This window comes from Pogoniulus pusillus, chromosome 27, assembly GCF_015220805.1.
Source record: "Pogoniulus pusillus isolate bPogPus1 chromosome 27, bPogPus1.pri, whole genome shotgun sequence".
Taxonomy (NCBI): domain Eukaryota; kingdom Metazoa; phylum Chordata; class Aves; order Piciformes; family Lybiidae; genus Pogoniulus; species Pogoniulus pusillus.
Window position 1 is genome coordinate 11,809,425 of NC_087290.1, and position 23,185 is coordinate 11,832,609.

General features: G+C 40.9%; 1 protein-coding gene across 15 annotated transcripts in view; it reads right to left on the reverse strand.

The window, feature by feature from the left end:
• BCAS3 (BCAS3 microtubule associated cell migration factor) overlaps nucleotides 1–23,185 on the reverse strand; it is a 413,259-nt gene that overhangs the window by 310,206 nt on the left and 79,868 nt on the right. For all 15 annotated transcript variants that reach the window (XM_064166577.1, XM_064166584.1, XM_064166578.1 and 12 more), the window contains exon 13: nucleotides 17,948–18,041. In XM_064166577.1, the coding sequence (XP_064022647.1) occupies nucleotides 17,948–18,041 (94 nt within the window). The remainder of the gene's footprint in view (nucleotides 1–17,947; nucleotides 18,042–23,185) is intronic.

Below are 23,185 nucleotides of genomic sequence, written 5' to 3' on the forward strand. Positions count from 1 at the left end.
ATGCACTCTATGTATGAATAATCAGAGATGAAAAGTGAATAATTCTCAAGGATTTCCTGCTTATTTTTCAAACTGGCATTAATCCCTCTTTAACAGATAACATCTGAAATCAATTGAGAGTCTTGCACACACAAAACCCAGTGGATATTTATATGTAAAGCAGATATTATTTGGTATGGATCTCGCTGCAAGAACTCAGATTTTGCTTATGCCTTGCAGGAGGGGTGCAGCTCGGTCCAAATAATGATTGGTTTACTGTGTGGGTTTTTCAAATCCACCAAGATGATGAAAAAGCAGTATAAAAGGAATAAATGGGGGGGAGGGAATTAATAATAAAGTAATAATTAGCAAATCTTTGTTTTACCTGACAGATACATTTGCCCTAATTTGCAGCTTCTTACTTTCCATGTGTTCTGTTTGAGGAAACAACAAGCTCCTTTCAGGATAGAAATGTTAAAAAATAGAGCGGATCTAGGCGTAAAGCGGGGTGGGGGAAAACGTGTACAGATGTAGACTGTGGGTTAAGAGCTATTTCTGCAGTATCAGAAGACTAAACCAGACTCTGGCCTGGCCATAAACTAAGCCCACGCCCTAAATGAGGTGCCAAGCCACAAAAAGCATTTGCGTCAACTGGGAATACAAGGAAAAGAAGGACTTCTAATTATAGGGCCTGGAAGCGGAAGCCCAGAGTGATTAGGAGTTGAGGCGCTGCTGTATGTTTATCTGGGAGCTTCCTCTCGCTCCTTCTCAGCCCGGCTTTGATAGATGAGGGTTGGCCTAAAGGGTGGGATTGAAGTTGCTGATGGTACACAGAGTTCTCCACAATCTGAAAGAGACAGAGGCTGAATACTAAAGGCTTCTGTGGCCTTGTAGGAACATAACTCTTTTCAACTAGGCGTCAGCTGGTTAGCCCGAAAGGCAAAATTAGAGAGCAGCAAATCTCTGTTGGGTACTTGCTATAAAATTGAGGAAACCTGAGCAGCCTGAGCATCTCCACCACATCCTATTTATAACACCTACCTAATTGCATAGTCGTTTTGTTAGATGCATACAAATGAGGGACAGACAATTCCACCTTGGGTTTCAGTTCCATGAGTAACTTCGCTTTCAACAATGCCAGAAGGGTTTCTCAGGGAGTCATAAAATGTCAGGTTGGAAAGGACCCCAAGGATCATCTGATCCAACCTTTTTAGGTGATACTGGAGTTGAAACGAGATCACAGAATCACAGAAATATCCAGGTAGGCAAAGCCCCTCAGGATCACCAAGTCCAACCTAGAACCCTACTCAGCAAGATTCACCTGAAACCACAGCCCTAAGCACCACATCTGAACGACTCTTAAACACCTCTAGGGTGGGTGACAACACCACCTCACTGGACAGCTCATTCCAGTCCTTGACCACTCTCTCCATGAAAACTTTCTTAATGTCCAATCTAAACCTCCCCAGCCTCAGCTTGAGGCCATTCACCCTCATTCTGTCTCCAACTACCTGTGAAAAGAGCCCAGCAGCAGCCTCTCCACAATGTCCCAATGAGGTCTCCCCTCAGCCTCCTCTTCCTCACACTAACCATCCCCAGCTCCCTCAGTCACTCTTCATCAGATTGATTCTCCAGGTCCTTCCCCAGCTTCATTGCCCTCCTCTGGACCTGCTCCAGCATGTCCACATTTCTCCTGTTTTGTGGTGCCCAAAACTAAACACAATACTCAAGCTGTGACCTCACCAAAGCCGAGTACAAGGGGAAAATCACCTTCCAGCACTGTAGCAAGCTGAGTCTTAAAACTGACCAGTGCAAGAGAATCCATTGCTTCCCTTGGGAGATGATTCTTCCACCTTCCCAAACAATGTCACTCTGCAATTACCCTCTGAAGAACACAACACATTCAAGCTGTGTTGGATATGATTTAAAAATACCAGGGACACTGAGGTTAGGAAAGCAGAAGCACAGGGAGGAAGCCTTTATTCGTGGATATACTTAGCCTTCCTACGAGGACAGGCTACAAGAGTTGGGGCTCTTCAACCTGGAGAAGAGAAGGCTTCAAGGAGATCTTGGTGCAGCTTTCCAGTATTTGAAGGGGACCTACTGGAAGGCTGAGGGGGGACTATTTACAAGGTCTTGTAATGACAGGACATGGGGTAATGGGTTTAAACTGGCAGAGGGGAGATTTAAACTACCTGTTAGGAAGTTCTTTACAGTAAGGGTGGTAAAACACTGGCACAGGTTGCCCAGGGAGGCTGTGGATGCTCCCTCCCTGGACGTGTTCAAGGCCAGGCTGGATGACGCCTTGAGTGACCTGTTATAGTGGGACTTGTCCCTGCCTAGGATAGAGGGTGGGAACTAGATGAACTCTGAGGTCCCTTCCAACCCAGACCATTCTATGATTCTAGGAATGCAACACTTCCACTCCACACAGGCACAGGCATGCAGAGACCTGTATGACCACCACGCAAACATGCTGTTTACATGAGACTGATATAAAAAAGCTGAACAATTCCACAGATTTGGGGTTTTAGCTGTGAGCACAGACACTATAGAATCATAGAATCAACCAAGTTGGAAGAGACCTCCAAGCTCATCCAGTCCAACCTAGCACCCAGCCCTATCCAATCAATGAGATCATGGGACTAAGTACCACATCCAGTCTTTTCTTGAACACCTCCAGCGACGGCGACTCCACCACCTCCCTGGGCAGCCTGTTCCAATGCCAATCACTCTCTTTGTGAAGAGCTTCCTAAGATCCAGCCTATACCTCCCCTGGCACAACTTTAGACTGTGTCCCCTTGTTCTGTTGCTGGAAAGCCATAGTCATGACTATTACATTAAAGTTTTCAGGTATTGCAGTAAACATTTGTACTGCCGAAACACATTATTGTGCTTTTCTCTTTTCCTCAGAGTAACAAAGTAAATGTTACAGAGAGAGGGTACATGAAGTCATGAATTATTTCTCACCTTCTGGCCCAGCATATGGTATACAGAGACACAAGCTTTGTAATTGCCATTCATTGACTGTGCTGCTGTGATGTTAATTTTAATGCATTTGTCTTCAGAGGCAATAACTCAAGTTGAAAAACAAAAGTGAAAATAAACAGAGAAAACAAAAAAAATTATCCTGTCATTAAATAATTACAGCTCCCTTCCCTCTAGATGTCGTATCTGCTAAGCTGGTGTTCCAGAATGAGATGAATCTGGCAAAGCGGAGAAGAAAGTTGCAGTCCTTGTGAAAATCCCAAGCAAGAGGAGGTGCTGGTAGCAGCCATATCAGCACTGCAGTAAATTACCTTCTCACTTCTCCAGACCTCAACTCATCTTTATGCTTAGTAAAAGACTTTGTAGACCTCAGGCAGGAAGAAAAGCAGAAAGAAAAAAATTACTCTGTTAATCTGTGAGGTGCTATCAACGCTTCCTGACAATCCAGTCAGGCATTTTTCTGCCCACTTGCTCTGATCAATGGGAAAAACTTCTGCAGTGCCATTCCAATTTAAACCTCTTTAACTATTAACTCAAGGCCACCATCACATTTCAATATAGAACATTTAAATAATCAGAGGAATTTCAGGTCCGTTAAAGGTGCAGTCAGGCATCCAAAGGAGTATACAGTTTAATCTCTTTTACTGCTGTTCCAACATTCATTTTCTCGTTATTAATGGATGGAAAAGCTCTTTTGTAGCCAAGGAAGCGTAATTATTTACAATTTTAGATGTGTTGCACTTCACAGCTCTCAGCTGCTAAGTTGGCAGGAGAAACACTTCAGGAAAGCAGATCACTTATTTACTACATTAAAAAGAAAAAAGAAATCCAAGCTAGCAGGTATTTAGGTATACTAAAGCACCTTCTTCAGCTATTTACTAATTGAGAAGCTGATTTGAAAAGTTTGTCTCTGGAAAGCAGATCTCTTATTTGTCATGTTTAAAAGACAAAACCAGGCATTTATAAAGCAGCACTTTTAAAAACTATTCTTGAGTGCCTTATTTGAAAAGTTCATCTCTCTACAATTACCTCATTAGCATCAAAATCACAGTTCAAAAGTGAGCTGGGTTTGGCAAGTTATTGACTGGTTTCAGGAATGCATTAAGAATCAGGGATCCTTTGTAATATTAATCTCTGGCACTGACTTTATGAGTGACCTTCAGTGTGTGGCAGCATCTCAATCCTTCAGTTTTCAGCCCCTAATACTCCAAGTCTGAAGCTCTTACAGTTCATTTTCAGCATACCCTTCTTTTTAGCCTAGATTGAAGTCATAGGATGTCAGGGGTTGGAAGGGTCTCAAAGAGAAGTCACACCAATAGCTTTGAGTTCTGCTCTTTATTTTCTACTTTGCTTGCAAACTTCTCTCCTAATTCCTCTCCCTTGTGCTACTGGAACTATGCCACCATTCATCCAGTCAACAGTCACTGCCTGAGAAGTCCCCCACTCTGTTCACTGAGAACTCCTTTCTTCCTTCCTAAACCTATTTCTTTGCAACCGTTCTTATCACCTTCCTCTTAACTCCATAGGATCAAGGCTTACATCCTGTATCTCTCCTGCCTTATGTAGAAGCTACCTCGGTCCATTCTGAACCTGGAGCTAGCTGTATCAATTTACACTTCATGACTCAATAGATATAAGTGATATGTATGTTAGAATGTTCCTCCCCATTCCAATTCCAAAGCTGGTGACACACTGAAGGTGTACTTAGCTACACCTACAGTAATCTTGTACACAATTACTGCCATTTCAGTTTGGTTTTAAGGGCTTGTACTGGAAAGTACTGTGTCTATAGCCCCCTCTAAAATGGTAAGAAGCCCCCAGCAGCATCCTGTAGTTGGCAAACACTTCTAGGCCTACGTTTAAGAGGTGCAGAGAAAAGCATTTATTGAAAAATGCTGTCCCAGGAGGAGACCACCACTAAGCTTTTGTAACAAAATGTCCTTTTCAGAGGCTGTGAAGTCTAGTTATTTGCCACAACAAATTGGCAGCTGAAGCACAATGTCTAAAAAACCCTGAATACAGGATAATTCTCATCTTTCCTGGCTACCCACAGCCACCTACTACATTTTCTTGGCAGTGAAGCCTTCCCTCCTCAGCCTAGCTGAGAAATGAGGCACAAACCTTATAGTAACAGTAACAAGATTTAAACACACTTCAAAGAGACGTGCAAACTGCTGCCCTTAACCCAAGTCCTGAAACAAATACAAGCAATAGAGACATTTGTATGTGTGCTCCCAGCGACAAGGAGCGAGAGCAAAGAAACAACAGCCCTGCTGCTCATCAGTGGGGTTTAATTCTGTAGACCAAGTCCAAATCATCTAGTCTCAGCTCAACAGCAAATTAGACAGCTGAAGATACAGGGAGGTCCAGCAGTCCTGTAATAAGTCACTGGCTTGTACTATTACAGCTACCATGCAACTATGACTTTTTGAAGGAATTCATGTCAAAGGCTGTGCCAAACACACCACAGAGAGAGAAAGGAGTAGGGACAAGGATCTGAATGCAGCCCACTCTAACCACAGTGCCCATAGCAGCTGGGCTATCTCCTCTGAAACCTTGGCAGGACAAGAAATCCTGTACGGAGAAGCATGAGGCTGCCACCAGCTTAGATTCTGCACTGCCAGCAATCACTGCTGAAAAAGAGCAATTAAGACCTAAGTGTAATGTCCCAAAACCCTGCCCTTAACAGCTCAGCATAGCTTCCCAAATTCTTCACTGCATAACTCCACATAACTTGAGGCTTCTACAGAACATGGGACTACAGGAAGAAGTGCAGTACAGTTCAAACTGCAGGTGGGCAGAAGAGTGAGAGATGTCCTAGCATCCTCCAAAATCAAACTCAATATTTGACTGTGGAGACTCTCAGAATTGGTGGACATCTCAAAAAGTTTGGGCTGGCTTCTCTCTGTTTTACTGAATTGGGAAAAGGACACATCTGTGTGTTTTCAGGGTCCACTTACACACATTCATCCTTAGGACCTTGTGATCAAGTTGCATTACTGTAATCAGTGTGGAGATGCTGTGTAAAGGTTACAACCAACAGGTAAGTGTATTGGTCTTGGGAAGGTCTAGTTCATAGGTTAGTGCCAGCAGAAGACAGCTCAGTTCTGTGTCTCAAGATAAGCCAAACTATTCTTTCCTTATGTGAGACTATCCCAATGCAATGGCACAGAATACACAAAATCCAAGAAGAATACACAAAATCCAAGGAATCTGAGCCATGTGAATAGTCGCCACACTGGAGAGCTGGCACATCCCTGAATGCTTGTAATGAATGGTGCCAGCTTTAGGAACAAAAATGAGCTGTCTCAAATGTCTATAAGGGCTGAGGAGTAAATATCTCAGCAACCTGGCAGAAACACAGCCTAATGCCTGGAAAAATGCTCCCAGAGTTCAGCTGGAGGCGGGGGATTTTACTTCAGACACCGAGGTTATTCACCCTAACACCCACTTAGAGAACTGCAGCATGAATCCAGCAGCCAGAAATCCTGGAGATCTCTCTGTTTCCTACAGCACATTCTCTTCTTGCCTCACCACCACTGACTCCACCACAACCCTGACTGAGACAGCTTACGCCACTGAGTGCAGACACAAACTGCAACAGGCAGCAAATGGCATTTCTACCTCAGCTTCAGAGCAAATTCTCCTGGTGTAAAATACAGGGAGGCTGTAACTTTCTGTCTTATGAAGGTGAAATTGTTTAAAAAAATATATATTTTAAAAGCCACTGGTGATGGATGAAGGCATCATCCACACAGCACGTGCTCACTCCTGCAGCACCCTTCATTTGTGGGGCTGCTGTTACAACTGTGACCTCACAAGATGCGTGTCAAGGAGAAGTGATACAAAACACACCTTCCTTTGCAAGGCTAGGGAGGACCTGGCCCTGCCTCCTCTCCACAGGGAGAGGAGAAAGAAACTTATTGACCCAGGCAATGGATAAATGGACAGACTGTCCATTAACTAGTGAATTGCACAGAATGAAATTATGTTAGAGACAATAAAATGAATATGACTTTAAAGTGTTCATTAAAACTGTCACCAACCATCGAAAACTTAACCTATAAACCACAGCCAGCATCTGTGCATCATCCAAAGCTTGCCAAAAGACACAATCAGCCTGTGCAATGATCAATACATCTGACATACAGCACAGTTTGTGTCTACAATGTATTACAAAGTCAAGAGTGTGACAAATACATTGAAATTGTAATTATCAGGACATTTCTCAGTTATAAAACTGAGGCATAAAAAAAGAAGAGGGGAGCAGAGGCAAGAGGGAGAAAGTGAAAAGGAAAAAGGAAAAGAAGGGAAATAGATCAGCTAAGGTTGGTCACATATTTGTAAGCTAAAAACTTAAGTGTTGGGAGAACTGCTGGATGTCAGGGACAAAAAATTGCTTAACTAGAAAGCACTTCCTTGGCGAACAGCCAGAAGTTTTACAATCACAAAATCCATTACTTCCACCTGAGAACTTGCATCAAAATCTTCCCTGGTTTGACTCAAATCATCAAAAGCCCAAATTGTGAGTTATACCTCACCAGGCAACTCGACTTCTCTCTCACTATCTCTAGTAAAGGCAGCCCTTGGGTAAAGCACAGAGTTATTTCTTGTGTCAAATCTCATCCAATCAATAAGTCAAGCTCCCCTAAAAAAAGAATATTCATCCTTGTGCTTCATATTTCTGTAAATCCCAGAAAATCCCAATTTTATAACTCTAAACCATATCAAACAAACAGAATGCACGTGGCGACTGCAACACTGGCTCCAAATGCTCACAACTAAGTTCCTTTTTTCAGCTCATATCGCAAATTCTGCCCCCCATGAGCCAGGTTTTGTAGACAAAATACTGCTGTATTTTTTGCCTTAAAAAAAAAGAAGAAAATACAGACAAGATTATAAAGCAAAGGGGTAGGCTATTTCCAGGCTTGCTGATAACATTTGCTGCAGCAGGTTTCAAGGCTGAACCAACTGTTTCCTGTCACATTTAACAGTTCAGCACCATTTAAAGTCTCAGTATTAGGAGGAAGTTGAAGAGAAACTCTAACTTCCATCCTTATGTCATCTCTATTAAACCCTTGATATCTGTAACTTTAAAATCCAAATAATTTACCTTTTTTTACTGGTTCAATCTGATAGTTTATCATGAAATTGGCTAATAGAAGTGGTAAAGAGAAGGTAAAAGCCTATCTGTCTGCAAGTGATTTCTGCAACACTGACCAGATTTCCTCCCTTATGGATTCTGTTTTTCTGGCATTATCTATGGCTGTCCAGGGCTTGCACAGGTGTGGACAACAATGTGTTTAGCCACTAATATTCAGCTTTGGCACAAATAAAATGTCTCTAAAGCTGCTTTTAAATATGGTGGAGTAAAGTCAATTTATCAAAATAAAACTACAGTCCCATAGGCTCTAAAACGACTCTTAAAAGCATGTGGAACAGTTTCTACAGCACAAATGGATGTGTATAATTTACACAGGAGTTGTTTTTAATTATCACAGTTCATAAAGGGTTTTCTACCTTGGATCTGTCTCAATGAAGAAAAGGATTCCATTCAGTTTCACCACGTTAAAAAGTTATAAATGCATCCTCAAACGAAGATCCTTTAAGCATGTCCAGTTAGCTGAAAGAACTAAGCAGCAGACTGCAGGATGCTTATCAGTTGTGCTGCACTTTGGGAAGTCTCACCAGGCGTGACTGAAGGAACCTACCTCTCACCACCCAGTGCGAGTCCCGGTCCAACTCGCACGACTAAGCCATGCATGCAGCTCCCTTGCCAACATCAAAAATGCTGCCATTAAAATATTTGTTTTAATTCTGACCCCAGAGTCACAGCTAATAAACAAGAAAGGCAATGAGAAATTGAAAAACAAACTAAGTGCAGCTGTTGGACTGGCCGGTTTGCAGCGGCGTTTAACTGCATCCTTTAATTTCACATCTATGAATAGCAGCCATACACCACAGTCTGCACCACCAGCTACTCGTCCAGGCAGCATTTGCTGTTTGAGTTCATTTTGCATGTAGACTTTCCTGTATCTTTAACTCTTCCTCTGAGATGTGGTCTGCAAACAACGGTTAACTATTTGCCAGGGGTTTCTCATTAGAGTAGGGGACAGCATTTGTCTGAATTTTCCATTATCTTCCTCACATACGTGAGGAACAGGAGTTTATTTTATTTGGTGGATGTATCATGAATGTTTGTACATGTGGCTGTTCAGAGCCCATTTCATTGCAACCAGTGACCAAAAGATGAATGTTTTGGAAACTCTGCATTTAGAAACTATTTAGAAATGCATTGCAATAATCACTTGAAGAACTAGATAGAGAGGAATGAAACACAAAGCTTAGGGACACTTCCCCAAACTTTCCCCTACACTTTTAAATACAAAAGTATGGGGAGGAGAGGGGGTTTAATATGGTTTTTTTTTTAATATAACAATTAAAATCCCTTTCCAGAATGCAAAGGATTATAAATAATCAGGAACAACACACTTGAAATAAATCCACTTAGAAGAAGGGAAAAAGCAGCCCACATCCTCTTAAACTTGGAGATACAAAGAAAGAATCAAATCATTAAAAATGATAGTGAGAAAGGCAGAACTCCTCATTTCTTGTGGAATATATTCCCCGAGTGTGCAGGGAAATACAGATTATCAGATTTTGCAGGTTAGTGTGTTTTTTTAAATAGGTAACATCCTCCTCATCTCAGTTTTCAGGTTTGGTATGTGGAAAGGTAAGAAATGCCACCTCACAGCTCTCCAAAAGCAAACACTTGGTTTCCTTCATGCCTAGGGGCCCACACTTTCATTAAAAAACAAGGTTCACTGATAATTTCACATAAATGTGTGGAAATCCAGCTTCCAAATGACATATACACTTAGAAGTTTATACTGAAACAAGAAAGTAAGAAAAATCAAACAAAGTAAACAGAAAAAGCACAGTTCAAGGTAGTTGCATCCACAGCTCTGCTCATGTCCCAAAACCAGAGATGAAAGTCAAGCAGTCACTCCTTAGGATCAATATTAAAAGGAGCAGCAATAAAGCAAACCATTTGCATGAAGCCACACAGAGACATTTCCATAGCAGACCATGCCAGAGTTCTCTGCAGCTCGCTGTGTTTATTGCCTTTACCAACAGCAATCATCTCTATGTCTGCCATGGAAGAGGGAACAAAGTGAATTAGATTTAATAGACTACGGCTGACATTAGAATTGGTGAGGTTTTTTCCTCCTTCCTAAAGCACAGAGTCTAATAACGCAGCATAATGAAAAACGAGGGTATCTGTACAGTTCCTTCAGTCTCCAGTCTAGACACCCTCTAGTTTAGACTAATCCAGTTTACCATTGAGCAACTGATTCTAATTGGTAACATTTAATCCTTTCCCTTCCCTCTCTCCATTTCCTCTCCTCATTTCAGACCCTGCATACACTTACAGTTGCTGGCAGACTATCATCAACACGTTAAAAGCTTGGAGGCTTTTCTGTAAACAGCGTAATTTAAGTAACCCCCTATGGTGTATTCCTTCCTTTTGTCAACTTCCAGAATTTAATCCAGGGTACCTTCACCCAGAGTTTATATAATAAGCTCCTGTGGATTTACATTACGGAGCAGACAGGATTTTTCTGGGATACTCCAATGATTACAACCCTCTGAAAATGATTTGTACCTGGGGGGTTTTGTTGTAGAAGGATAGACATATATAAGATATGTAAGCAGATAAATATATAAAGCATAGAAATACATAAAAATATTATAAGCAGCTATGATACTCCATATATATTATATAAAGATATAAAAATATGTAAATATATAATGTACATTAGATATCTTATATCTTTTATATATTACATATTTTTTAATATCCACCATATATATTATATATGGTATCATATCTATAGTAGACATAGATCTACTTATATAAGTAGATATGATGCCACATATATAAAGAAATATATATAATGTACATATTACATATCTTATATCTTTTATATATTATATATTTTTAATATATACAACATATATATTATATATATGGCATCATATCTACTGTAAAGTAGATATATCTACTTATATAAGTAGATATATTATATATAATATATAAATAGATATTATACCACATCTGAAATTTGTTGTACCACTAAAATATAATAAAAAATAGATATTCTATCATCTAGAATTTATTACAGCATAGAGGTTATAAAACCTAATACAGAAATATAGCATCTCATACACAATATAAAATAAAGTATTTAAAGTATATAACACATAAAGTGTAGTTATATTTGTACTAATGTATCATAATATATAAATATATACTCATATGAACTTTTATATATATATATATAAAGTTTAAAGCCTCCTAGCAACATATTCCTGCCTAACATTGCATTGACAGAAAAATAACCAAAGAAATATTTATCTTTTTTTTTTGATCCTGGATACATTTTAATGATGGTAAAAACTCCACCATAATAAATCCAGACCTCAGTGTCAATACTGCTGTTTGATTTCACACAGCAGAAAGTTGTTATTGGTGGTATGACTCTTTCTGACTGTATGTAAGTGACATTTCTTAGAGCACGGAAAAGGCCTAATCAGCATTCCAGGTTGTTGTCCTGCAAACCACAGCAACGGAGAACAGATTTCATCAAGAAAATTAAAATCATGCAAGCGATATCATCTGCAACTCAGGGTAGCCAACAACATCCTCAATCAGTTTTGTGTAGCGAAGATGCATTGACTGCAATTCCGTAAAGAAAACCTTTGCTCCTGACCCCAATCTAAAGGTATTAAGATTTTATTTAGAAAAAAAAAAGAAAAAAAAATATATATATAAAAGCAGGAACAATCTGAAGTGCAGATTTGGGAGCATATTTGCAGACATGAAGTGTAAAAAAAAATAATCTCTGCTACCTAACATGAATTAAACAGCACTAACTTTGTCTGGATGCTCTGTCCACAGCAAGCTGGCCTTCAGTTCATCCAAAACTGAATATTCAAGCTCAGAATAAATCAGGCCAATGTTAGCACTAAGTAAAAGCATCCACACAAAAGCTTAATGTGATTTTCATTTAATAAGTGAATTAAAGTTCTTAGAGTCTCTTTGTAAGTATAAGCCTCTTGTTTCCACTACATCAACATACGTGCCAGAGGTACATTAATAAAGTCCTCTGTCTATTAATGTTACTTCATTTCCTTGTATTATTTATTCTTGTCTTGGAGAGTTTTAATAAAAGCCTTGGAGTCTTCCTAAAAGTTGGAAGCTGCCTTCCTTTGTTCAGAAATGAAGGAGTGGACACAGAGCTCTAAGCTCTGTCTGCAGCAGCTGCTCTGCAAAGACCATCAGCTGGCTGTTCAGACAGAGAATCACAGAATGGCTTTGGTTGGAAAAGACCTCTAAGGTCATCAAGTCCAACCATTACCTAACTCTGCACACGCTAAATATTCTCAGAACTCAGCTCACTTCCCTCACTGTGGTCTCTCTACAGCAAAGAGATGTGTCTTCCATGTGGACCATTCTTACTTACGATGAAGAAATATTTTTCTGATCAGTTCCAAACCCATGCTATAATCAACAGAAATCCAGTGATTCCACTCAAAACAGCTGCAGCACCCAGCCTGTGTATGGGCTATCAGCCACAGCTTCCCCACCAAATTCATCTGGCTTCTTGGCCATTCCCAAGCTGTATTCTGCTGGCAGGAGCCCATTTCTGGTCATCACCTGCACTGGGGCCCCACCATTCCTTCCTCTGACATGCCAGTATCCTTGCCACAGCCTGTGGTGCAAGCCTCACTCCACGGGTAGGGGTTGTGGTAAAAAACAAATAAATACCATGTGGATGCCCTACTTGGAGTGAAAATTCTGCAAAATCAGCTCCCTTTTGCCTGTTAATCCACAGCATCTCTTCTACAGCACTCAGTAAGGCAAATTTATTACTGTAACATTTATTTAATGCATTCAATATTGGATGGATATCTAAGAATCCAAACAGGAGTGTTTCAGAAGAGGGAACTTATCTTTATATCAGTCAGAAAAGCAACCACTGGCACATAAGGCAATACATAAATAAACCAGGATTCTGGTGGGTAGAAAGCCTCTGCCAGTTTCCTATGGAAGAAAACCATAGATGAAATACTCCTATTCTAGCAATTACAAAAAGAAAACAAGTGACAGCGCCAAGTCACCTGAACTTGAAACTTGGAATCAGATTTATTAAGCACACCTCCAAAACCAGAAGAAGAATGTTCTACAGGAAGTCTGCCCCTCGACCAGGAGGAGCACTGCCACCAAAGCTGGCAGCAGCGCTGGCAAAGAGAACGGACTAAGGAGGTTCATAGCATAATTTTTGTTGTTACCAGTGGAATAAGGACCAAGTTAGCTTTCCATGGCTGTTTCCCAGTGATTCAATCAGTCCCAAATAGCAAAGCAGGACCAGTTGTTCTTCCTCACTTTTACTGAGCTACTACATCTCTTAACTAGTGAAATGAAAAACATTAAGCAGAGCAGCAGCAACAATCTAAGCAGGGATACAGCTCTAAGAAATTCCACAGGACTAAGAGATCTTGTGGATGAGATGCCTGGCCACATATTTTCAGCCGTACTACAAATGCTCCCCTCCCCTTCTCTCCACTCCACTCCCTCCCTCCCTACCCAAAACAGCAACAAAAACCCCAACCAACCCAGCAACCTACAGCCCATAGCAAACCATCACAACTCACAGCCCATAAGAAAGGATCATAAATGTTTTGGAAAAGTAAAATTTGATGTACATAGGAAAAAAACACAGAGTTTAGTTCCACCTAAACTACCATGAACTGCAGTTTTTCTCCTTTATGTGTTTTTTTCCCCTTTCTTTCTAATGTTAACCATGATTTGCTGTACATCTTAGACTGAGACTTTTACAGTCTCCCTAAGATCAAATGACTCAGAAGCAAAGTTTTATTAACATAAGGGTGTGGGAGAGGTGTACAAGGGCACGCAAGGCAGCATTCAAAAAGAAAACAACTATGGTGCACCCTAAATATACTCAAATTCTATTTCAAGTTTGTTAATGTATGATTCAAGCAGATTTTCAGAGCAGCCAGACAAAAAAGCTAACTGCATGCCAAGTTCCTTCTTTCTTCGAATGCCTCAAAAACAGGAAAGCTAAAAAAAGAGAATTCTATAGATTTGCCTAGAATTTTAACAAAAGGTAAATCTAATGCCAGCAAATTCACTATAGAAATGTCTACCCAGCACAATTAAATGCTAAGCAGGAAAACCTCCTGCTTGTTGGCTCATGATTTTGCCAGCTGAAGTGAAAGACTGGGTGTACAGCAAGCTCTCCTTGCCAACTAACCCAGCTCACACCTCCACATTGATTATTTACCTTGCTGGAAAGAAAAAACATCTCCCAAAGTCTCAAAAACAAAGCAACCCAAACAAAATAACAGAAAGGCCACTCTGCCCATCAGCAAAAGTCCTGCCATGGTTTGCAACAGATTTTCAACCATCTCCCTAATAACCGCAGGTATTTTGGACACTCCGAGCACAGCAAAGGATTTCTTCTTGGTTTCAAAAACAAAGATTAGGGGGAAATCTGATATTTACTGACATTAGCAAGCCTCTTTCCTTCCCATTGGATTGTTTTCTGATATTCTTACAATAAAGCAATATCTTACTCCTTCCCAGGAGCAATTCTCACCACGATAACTGCAAATTCTGTACTGTTATCTTATCAAAATTAATCCCTAGCAAGCTCCATGTTCAGTACAAAACCATAAGCAGCAGAGATCCTTCCCAAATGTATCTTACTGGCAATTGATACCTTTAAAATATAACTGGAGTTGGCTGTGGCACTGTTGTACTGATTTAATTGGAGAAGAGGAGACTGAGAGGTGACCCCATCAATGGTTATCAATATGTAAAAGTGAGTGCTAAGAGGCTGGAATCAGGCTCTACTCAGTGATGCCCAGTGGCAGGACAAGGGGCAATGGGTGGAAACTGAGGCATAGGAAGTTTCATGTATACATGATGAGGAATTTTTTCCCTGTGAGGGTGACAGAACCCTGAAACAGGCTGCCCAGGGGAGTTGTGGAGTCTCTCTCTGGAGATTTTCAAAACCAGCCTGGACGTGCTCCTGCATGACCTGGTATAGGACATCCTGCTCTGGCAGGGGCTTGGACTGGATGAGCTTGTGAGGCCCTTTCCAGCCCCTGACATTCTATGATTCTGTGATTTACTACACAAAAATCTTTTATACCCATCTTTCACTGAGCTTCAGTGGTTTCCTCTGTTTGCTCTCACAGCATATTTGCTCACATAGCCCATAAAGCCAACCAGATCCTGGGCTGCATGAGGAGAAATGTGGCCAGCAGGTCAAGGGAAGTGATCATCCCAATCTGATCCACACCAGTGAGACCCTATCGGGAGTAGTGCATCCAGTTCTGGGGCCACTGTTACAAGAAGGACATGGATGTGCTGGAAGGTGTCCAGAGAATGGCCACAAGGATGATCAGAGGGCTGGAGCTGCTCTGCTATGAAAGACTGAGAGAGATGGGACTGTTCAGTCGGGAAAGAATGCTCTGAGGTAACCTTACTGTGACCTTTCAGTATCTTAAGGGGGCTATGAGAAAGCTGGGGAGGGACTTTTTAGGATGTCAGGGAGTGATAGGATTGGGGAGAATGGAACAAAGATAGAAATGGGTATATTCAGACTGCTAGGAAGAAGTTCTTCACCATGAGAGTGGTGAGACCTTGGAATGGTGGAAGCCTCATCCCTGGAGGTGTTTAAGGCCATGCTGGATGGGGCTCTGGACAGCCTGATCCAGTGTGAGGTGTCCCTGCCCATGGGAGGGAGATTGGAACTGGATGATCCTTGTGGTCCCTTCCAACCCTCAGTGATTCTATGATTTTATTCTATGATTCTAAAAAGTTTGTAGCTGCTAGGTTCTAGTGCAGCATTGCAGCCACCACTTGATGATTCAAAGTGGTCTTCTAGTGCAACCAGCCGATAGACAAAGCCATTATCAAAAGTCACCTCTTGTTTTGTTCTGCTCTGTAATGAGATCAGCTTAATTGGTAATATACCACTACACAATAGATGATGTTACTTACAACACTGGCTTCAAACAAAATGCTGCCTTGATGTTAAATCCAGACTAGAGATGCCTGTGTGAAGTGCTTCTTTCATAGTGCACACAGCTGAGGTAAGAGTTTTCTGCTTTATTGAAGCTGCTCTTCTGTCCCCAGAACATGCAGTACAATTCAATACCTTGCTGTCAAGCTTCCCTCTTGCAGATACCTCATAACATCCATAATTTGCAATCAGGCAAAAAGAACATCAATTGGAAAAAGCATTCTGCCATTCAGTATCTTACTGCACCATTAAACCTGAACAGTTTGTGTGCTGTGCACAAAGACTGCAGGTCTAGTACCTGAGCACACCAAAAGACCTGGATTCTAACACAAATAATCCAATGATATGCAAATGTATCCTTCCATGTAATAACTGAACAATTTCAGTTGCTTTTGCATAAATATTCTGTTTCCCTTACATGTACTTAATCACAAAAACTGTCCTCAGGGGGCATTTAATTACTATCTATGAAGCATTCTAATTCAAGCAGATGTCTTTATTTTACTTAATTAGTGAAGGACAGGGAGGGTACAGAAATGGCTACAAAGATGATGAGGGGACCGGAACATGTCTGATGAGGACAGACTGAGAGAATTAAGAGGTTTTAGTCTGGAAAAGAGCAGACTATGGTGGGGAGATCTCATCAGTGCTTAGAAATACTCAAAGGGTGGGTGTCAGGAGGATGGGACTAGGCTTTTTTTAGTGTTGACCAGTGACAGGACAAGGGGCATAACTTAAACATAAGTTCCATCCAAACATGAGAAACTTAAGAGTGATGGAGCACTGGAACACGGTAGCCAGGGAGGCATTGGAATCTCCATCTCTGGAGACACTCCAAACCCATCTGTACATGTTCCTGTGTGACCTTCTTTAAGTGAACCTGCTCAGAATTGCCATAGCTGATTCTCAGTTCAGTGCACAGGACTCCACAAAAAAAAAACCTTCTTAAGTATGAGAAGAAAATTGAGGCAGATGAGAATGGGTTTTTTTCTGTCAAAACCTCCCAGTGAGAATGTTGTGAACTGCACATGGCTATTAAAGAGTTCTGACACAACAGATGGGATGTCAGAATAAGACCAACTGGTCACTAAGAGTGAAAGTATAAATGTCAGACGTTTAATTTTATTCTTTGAAATGTGGCTTCATCCTCAAGATCTTGGTGACATTTGGCCCACTCATTTGGGCAAGCAGAAGCTGCTGATTCACTGACCACTTCAACCAGAATGTTCTCTTTTTTTTGCTCTCTGTAGAGCAGTAAACATGTTAATTGCCTAATTATTAAGATTTAGTAACAGATAAGCTTTGTAGTTATCTCTGTTGCCCACAGTCACTGTTATTTCTAAAGAGGGAGGAGAGGAGAAGGTACTTCAGAGTACCGTATTTTCAGATTTCAGTTGATGTCACGCAGGAGAGGATCACAAACTCTCCATCAACCAATACCACAATGGCACAGTAAGTTACTTTAAAAGCAGTGTCAGTGAAAGGACTTAATTTATTTTCTTATTTATGGAACAGCACAGTTTAATAGAGGCGCTGACCGTCTGGAGAGCTGTGCATCAGAACATCTTACCTGGCTGGAAGGATGCCCAACAGAAAAGAATTTCTCAGCATTTCTGCTGCATTCAAAGTGGCTATCTGAATCTTCTCATGTACACCAAAGTGAAACAGCTGCTTAAGTTTGACAGTTCCAGAAAGGACAAATTAACACATTCAGCACTTAACAGAGCAGCTCACAAGTCCTTGTAGCAGACATTTGCAGGTATCACAATAGCATTTGCAATCCCTCCAAAATATTGAAGCATATACCCAGGTTATTTAATTGTCTTTAGCAACTCTCACATTAAAACAGTAAAATAACTCACCACTAGGGTTAAAGGCCATGCAGCAAATTGGCTTTTCATGTGCAGGGAAGTGGGCAACAATACCATCACTGTCAGAGTCCTCGCTGACAAGTACCTGCATAACAGTAATACATACAAAGGGAGGTCAGGAAGTAAAACTACACCTAAGAAAAAACATCATCTCAGTGGTACAGGAACTGTTTTATCAAATACACACAGCAGGGTGAATTAGAAATACAACTGCTCATGAATTAAACACAAACTACTCTCTGTATTGTTTTCAGCTGAAGAGACATGAGGCATGCTCAAATCACCTACTATGAACTTGAAAGGATTATGCACTTCAGAAACAGGTTGTTTATTTATCCTATAAAACAGAACACAAAATATAACTGTTCTGCTACATAAACTATTCACGGCTGCATAGAAGCTTATTACAAAAGTCCACATGTGGTGCACTAGGAAGCTGCATTTAAGGTTTCCATCACTTGGCTCAAGCAAGAGTTGTGATCTCCCTGCACGTCTATAATCAAGAGCCTATTACTCAAATCTGTGGCAGGAGCTCTCCTGCTCTGTTCTGTGCAGGAATCTTATTCCACCACACTCACAGCAGCATGCAGCTGGACTAAGGAGGGTTGGTGTGACTCCACCATAGAGCACATACACTGCTTCAGCTGTCAGCAATGTAGGATTTTCTTCAAGCAGTAACAAAAATCACACAATAGAAAGAAAAAACAAGAGGGAATACTTAACCACTACAAAACCCAGCAGTTTCTGTGAGAGGCTTCAAATAAAGTATACAAGGGAACTGAGTGGAAAAACTGACCAAAATCCCAGCCCAAGAAAGTGAGGCTGCTTTCTGTCAGTTACACAGGTAACAACACTACAGCTTGCATCCTGCTAGTAAGTAGTGATGGACTTGAAGTATCTGGGTTTCAAACGATGTAAGAAATGATGAGGACTGGGAGCAGTGTGCAGTGTGCACAGCTGCACTGTGAAGCATGCAGGTAATAAAAATTCTGTCTCTCAGTGGAGATTAAGTAACAATATTTCAAAGGCTGTTCCTCAAAACCCCTTTTAAAAAGTGCTGCTCTTGTAAAATTTCTTCTTGTGAACAAAAAACCAGTTCTGAGATGGGAGAGTTTTCACAACAGAAGGAAATTAAGTGGAAAAGGAAATATCTGGCCTGAGATCTGTGTTGTGCAACATCTTCTGGGGAAAGAAACAAAGGATGAGCTTTTGGTTGTTTCAACAAAAGGCTGCTTAAGTTTGATAAAAATACTTGGGCCAGTCAAAATTAAATTTGACTGTTAAGACATACAGAAGGACCTCCTAAAGTATCACCAATGTCTGCCTGTACAAAACAAAAAAGGTATCATAGAATGTCAAGGACTGGAAGTGACCTTGAGAGATCATCTGGTCCAGCCCCCCTGCCAGAGCAGGATCACCCCGAGCAGATCACACTGGAACACATCCAGACGGTTCTTGAATATCTCCAGAGAGGGAGACTCCACAGCTCCCCTGGGCAGCCTGTTCCAGTGCTCTGTCACCCCCACAGGGAAAAAAATCCTTCTCAGGTTCACATGGAACCTCCTGTTCCTCAACCTCCACCCATTGGCCATTGTCCTGTCACTGGGCATCACCGAGAAGAGGCTGGCTCCATCTTCCTGGCACCCACCCCTTGCATATTTATAGACATTGATGAGGTCACCAACTCTTAGCCTTGTCAAAGAGAACCAAAGGATGCATGGACCAAGCACACATAAGAGCTGCTTAAGTATTTTATTCCTTCCTTACATCATGTTAAAGACTACATGAAGTAAAACAATGAGAAAGATCTGTCAGAAAAGGACTTAATAAAAGGCTTTCTGTGGTAAGCAAAAACCACCTTCTTAACAAGACAGTGCAAAATTTCCCCTTTTCAGTTCAGATTAATTTGTCTGCTGCTTCCAAAATAATCTGAAAGGTTTTTAATACTTCCTATCCCTAAGAGATATCTGAATGATTTGAAGATGGTTTTGTGCTTCCAACAGAGAAATCATCTTTAAACATTTAAAGAAGTCACGTAACATGGATGAAGAGGCCTGTGCCTGCCTGACTTGCAATGTTCAAATTACTTGGCACTGTCACACAAGCACAATTATGGGTTTGCTTTCCCTTGTCAGCATTTCGTGCTTATTCCAGAACCACTAACCAAAGGGTCTGGAGATCTTCCTAAGAGCTTTTCAAAGAAACACTGTTCTTTGCTCAGCCTATGTAAACTTCAGTGAATAACTCCTCTACATAATCTTTTCACAGCTTCCACTTCAAGGTAACTTGGTCTCATCCTGAACATTTTGCTGTAATTAAGGATACACGATAAAAGTAACATCAGAAAGCAGCTGCAGTGAAGACATGGAGAGGTTTTTACATCCAGCCTGTTACACTGTTCAATGAAATAGAAATGGAAAATGGAAATGTGTAGCTATCAACAGCACCTGATTATTGCTAAAACCAGTTACACACAATCTAACTGGTTGTGGAGTCTCCTCTGAAGACTTTCATCCCACCTGGATGCATTCCTGTGCAAACTACCCTAAGGGATCCTGCTTGGCAGGGGAGTTGGACTGGATGATCTTTCTAGAGGTCCCTTCCAACCTCTAAGGTTCTATGACTTGGTGAGCACAAAAACACAGAATGGTAGGTACAGTTTGGAAGGGACCTCTGAAGATCACCTAGTCTAACTCCCTGCTCCACCAAAGCAGGATCACCTAGAACAGGTCTGCTCCAGACTGTAAACTGGATTAATTCCAGCATGGCTTCAGCAAGGATGAAGACCAGAGCTGCACAGCCATGAAGAAGTACAATTAGCCTCTTCCATGCAGGCTCCCTAACTTTCAGGAACCACTTCTTGCAAATGCTGAAGTGGAAGATGGTATCCACAAAGGTGCTGGAGAAAGCGATGTCTCAATGCTAGTAAATGACATATAAGCAACTACTGATTCCTTTTGGCCAACTTATGGTTCCTTACCACTGGAAAGAGTAGAGTTGGAAATTTTTCTTGGAAATCAAAACAAATTGCCTAATAGCACACCCAAGTGCTGTCAAAAAGCCTGAAGGAAGCAGCTCAAGTGGCTTCCCACTGCACGTTGCATATAAAGCCCACAGGAATCCTGAGGCTGCAGTTTTTTACATCTTGAAGAGGATTCCTTCTCCAAGGTATTGGCCTCTAACCACTCTATTAAAAGACCTTACAAAGTCACTCATTGAGAAAGGTTCATAAATCTTAGCATTACTCTTATAATTGCATAGCCACTGAGGTTCACAGCGATGCTCAAGTGTCTTCCTTCCAGACTTGGCTACCATTCCAAACATCATTTTAAGAAAAGGAACCAACAAGAGAGAAACTCTGAGGCTGTTCTACCAAGGTGGCCCTGCAAACCAGCACTCAGCCTATTTCTGATGTCCCAGCAGTATCTTACCAGGAAAGCTGCAACACCATTTTAAAAACAAGGTTGCCAGCCAACAGAGGTCTTAGCTGGCCCTGCTGAGCCAAGGCTGCAGCTCTCAAGCCAGCTCAATTAAAGTTCAGCAGAACACTGTAGCTGAACAAAGATGAATCAAGTCCTTTTTATTTTCCTTTCAAAAAGAAGCAGACAGCCAACACACCTAGGGGATCATTACATCTCCTGTCAGAAAACAGTATTTGCTTTGAGGGCAAGAGATAGCTGAAGCCAAAGCTTTTTCCTCCTCTGCCATATTTTTCTTCATTCGTCGCATTTTCCATACTGCTGAACAGAAGCCACCAGTAATTATGACTCCAATTATTTTAATCTTTAAAGGCAAATTACACCACTTATCCCAGTGGAGACATGTTTTTAAATAAAACATGAAAGTAACACAAATAAAAACGGACACAAATCTAATCAAGCGGGCCCTACCCTTAATAAAATTAAGCAAGAATAATCCCATCATCATAAAAACAAATCGCTTTGGCCAGATTGATAAATAGGAATATTACAGAATAAAGAGTTCCTTGCATGTGTACTTCTGAAGATCTCCAGTGATGTAAAGAGCTGAAGTTAGTGCAGCGTCCACTACGGTTCATATGCACAAAACCCAATCCTCTCCAAACCTCCCCCCAACTTATAGCTAAGGTCAAACATCAGTGGAAAAGGGCTAGAAGTGATAAATCTGTGGCATTAACTACTGCACTCCGTTTAATAGGATCCAGCATAAACTCAAACCAGCCTTGTGCTCAGCCTGAACCATTTATCTGAGACAAAAATGTCTTCTTGACAAAAAACAGATCTCCTTTAATAAAAGTAAGGCAGACAGTATTATGCTCTGAGGGAATCCTGTTGCCCTTTTTATATTTATGTATAAAAGGAATTCTTCTGTAATACAAGGAGATATAAAGAGAGGAGAAAATTGATGCCAAATATACGAGCATCAGAACATCAAATTAGCCTTTGTGAAAGCTGCTCTGATAAATAAAAGCACTGGTGTTAATGACCAGGGGAATTATCTATGCAGTTAAAGTTTTATTACTGAATAAGCTTGGATTTTATTTTTTTAAGCTCCTTTGCTTTAGACCAAAGTTTCACAACAATTCTTGCTCTCCATAAGCATCTCCATTTCGCTCCATTTTCATCAGCTTTTTACCGAGTGAAAATGAACTTTTGAAACTGCACCAATCTGCAGGGTGGGTGTTTTGTTTTTTGAAAATTCCTCTTTAATGCAATAAAAAGTGAATAGGGAACAGGGAAATAAAAAAGCAGCCCCAAACACATATTAAAAGCTAAAAAGATCAACATGTTATCTTATTTTTCTCTTTTTCAACCATTTCCTGTAATATTTTCATGTGTTTTGGATGAGCTGTGAAAGCAACACAAGGATCTCGCTCATCAATCACATCCCTCTATCAAAAGCACTGAGGATCCAGTTTTGTCTTTTCAATGGCCACATATTTCTCTTGTCAACTGAATGTTAGATCTTGAACAGATTTACATTCAGGCCCAAAACTAAGGACTTTTGAGCAAGGTCATTACTGCAGACTACACGTGGGTGGCCTGGCTGATGAATTAATTAAGAATACAGAAACAAAGGTCAAAAGAAAATAATTCCCCCCCCTTTAAAACTCGAGCCACTAAAAGGCTTACACATTTAATTCCAATTACTGAAAAAGAGGACATCTGTCCAGCCTTAGTTTTATCCATTTCCACTAATTAACAGATTGAAATAAATAGTCATTACGCCGAGCTGAAAAGTTTGCTGACA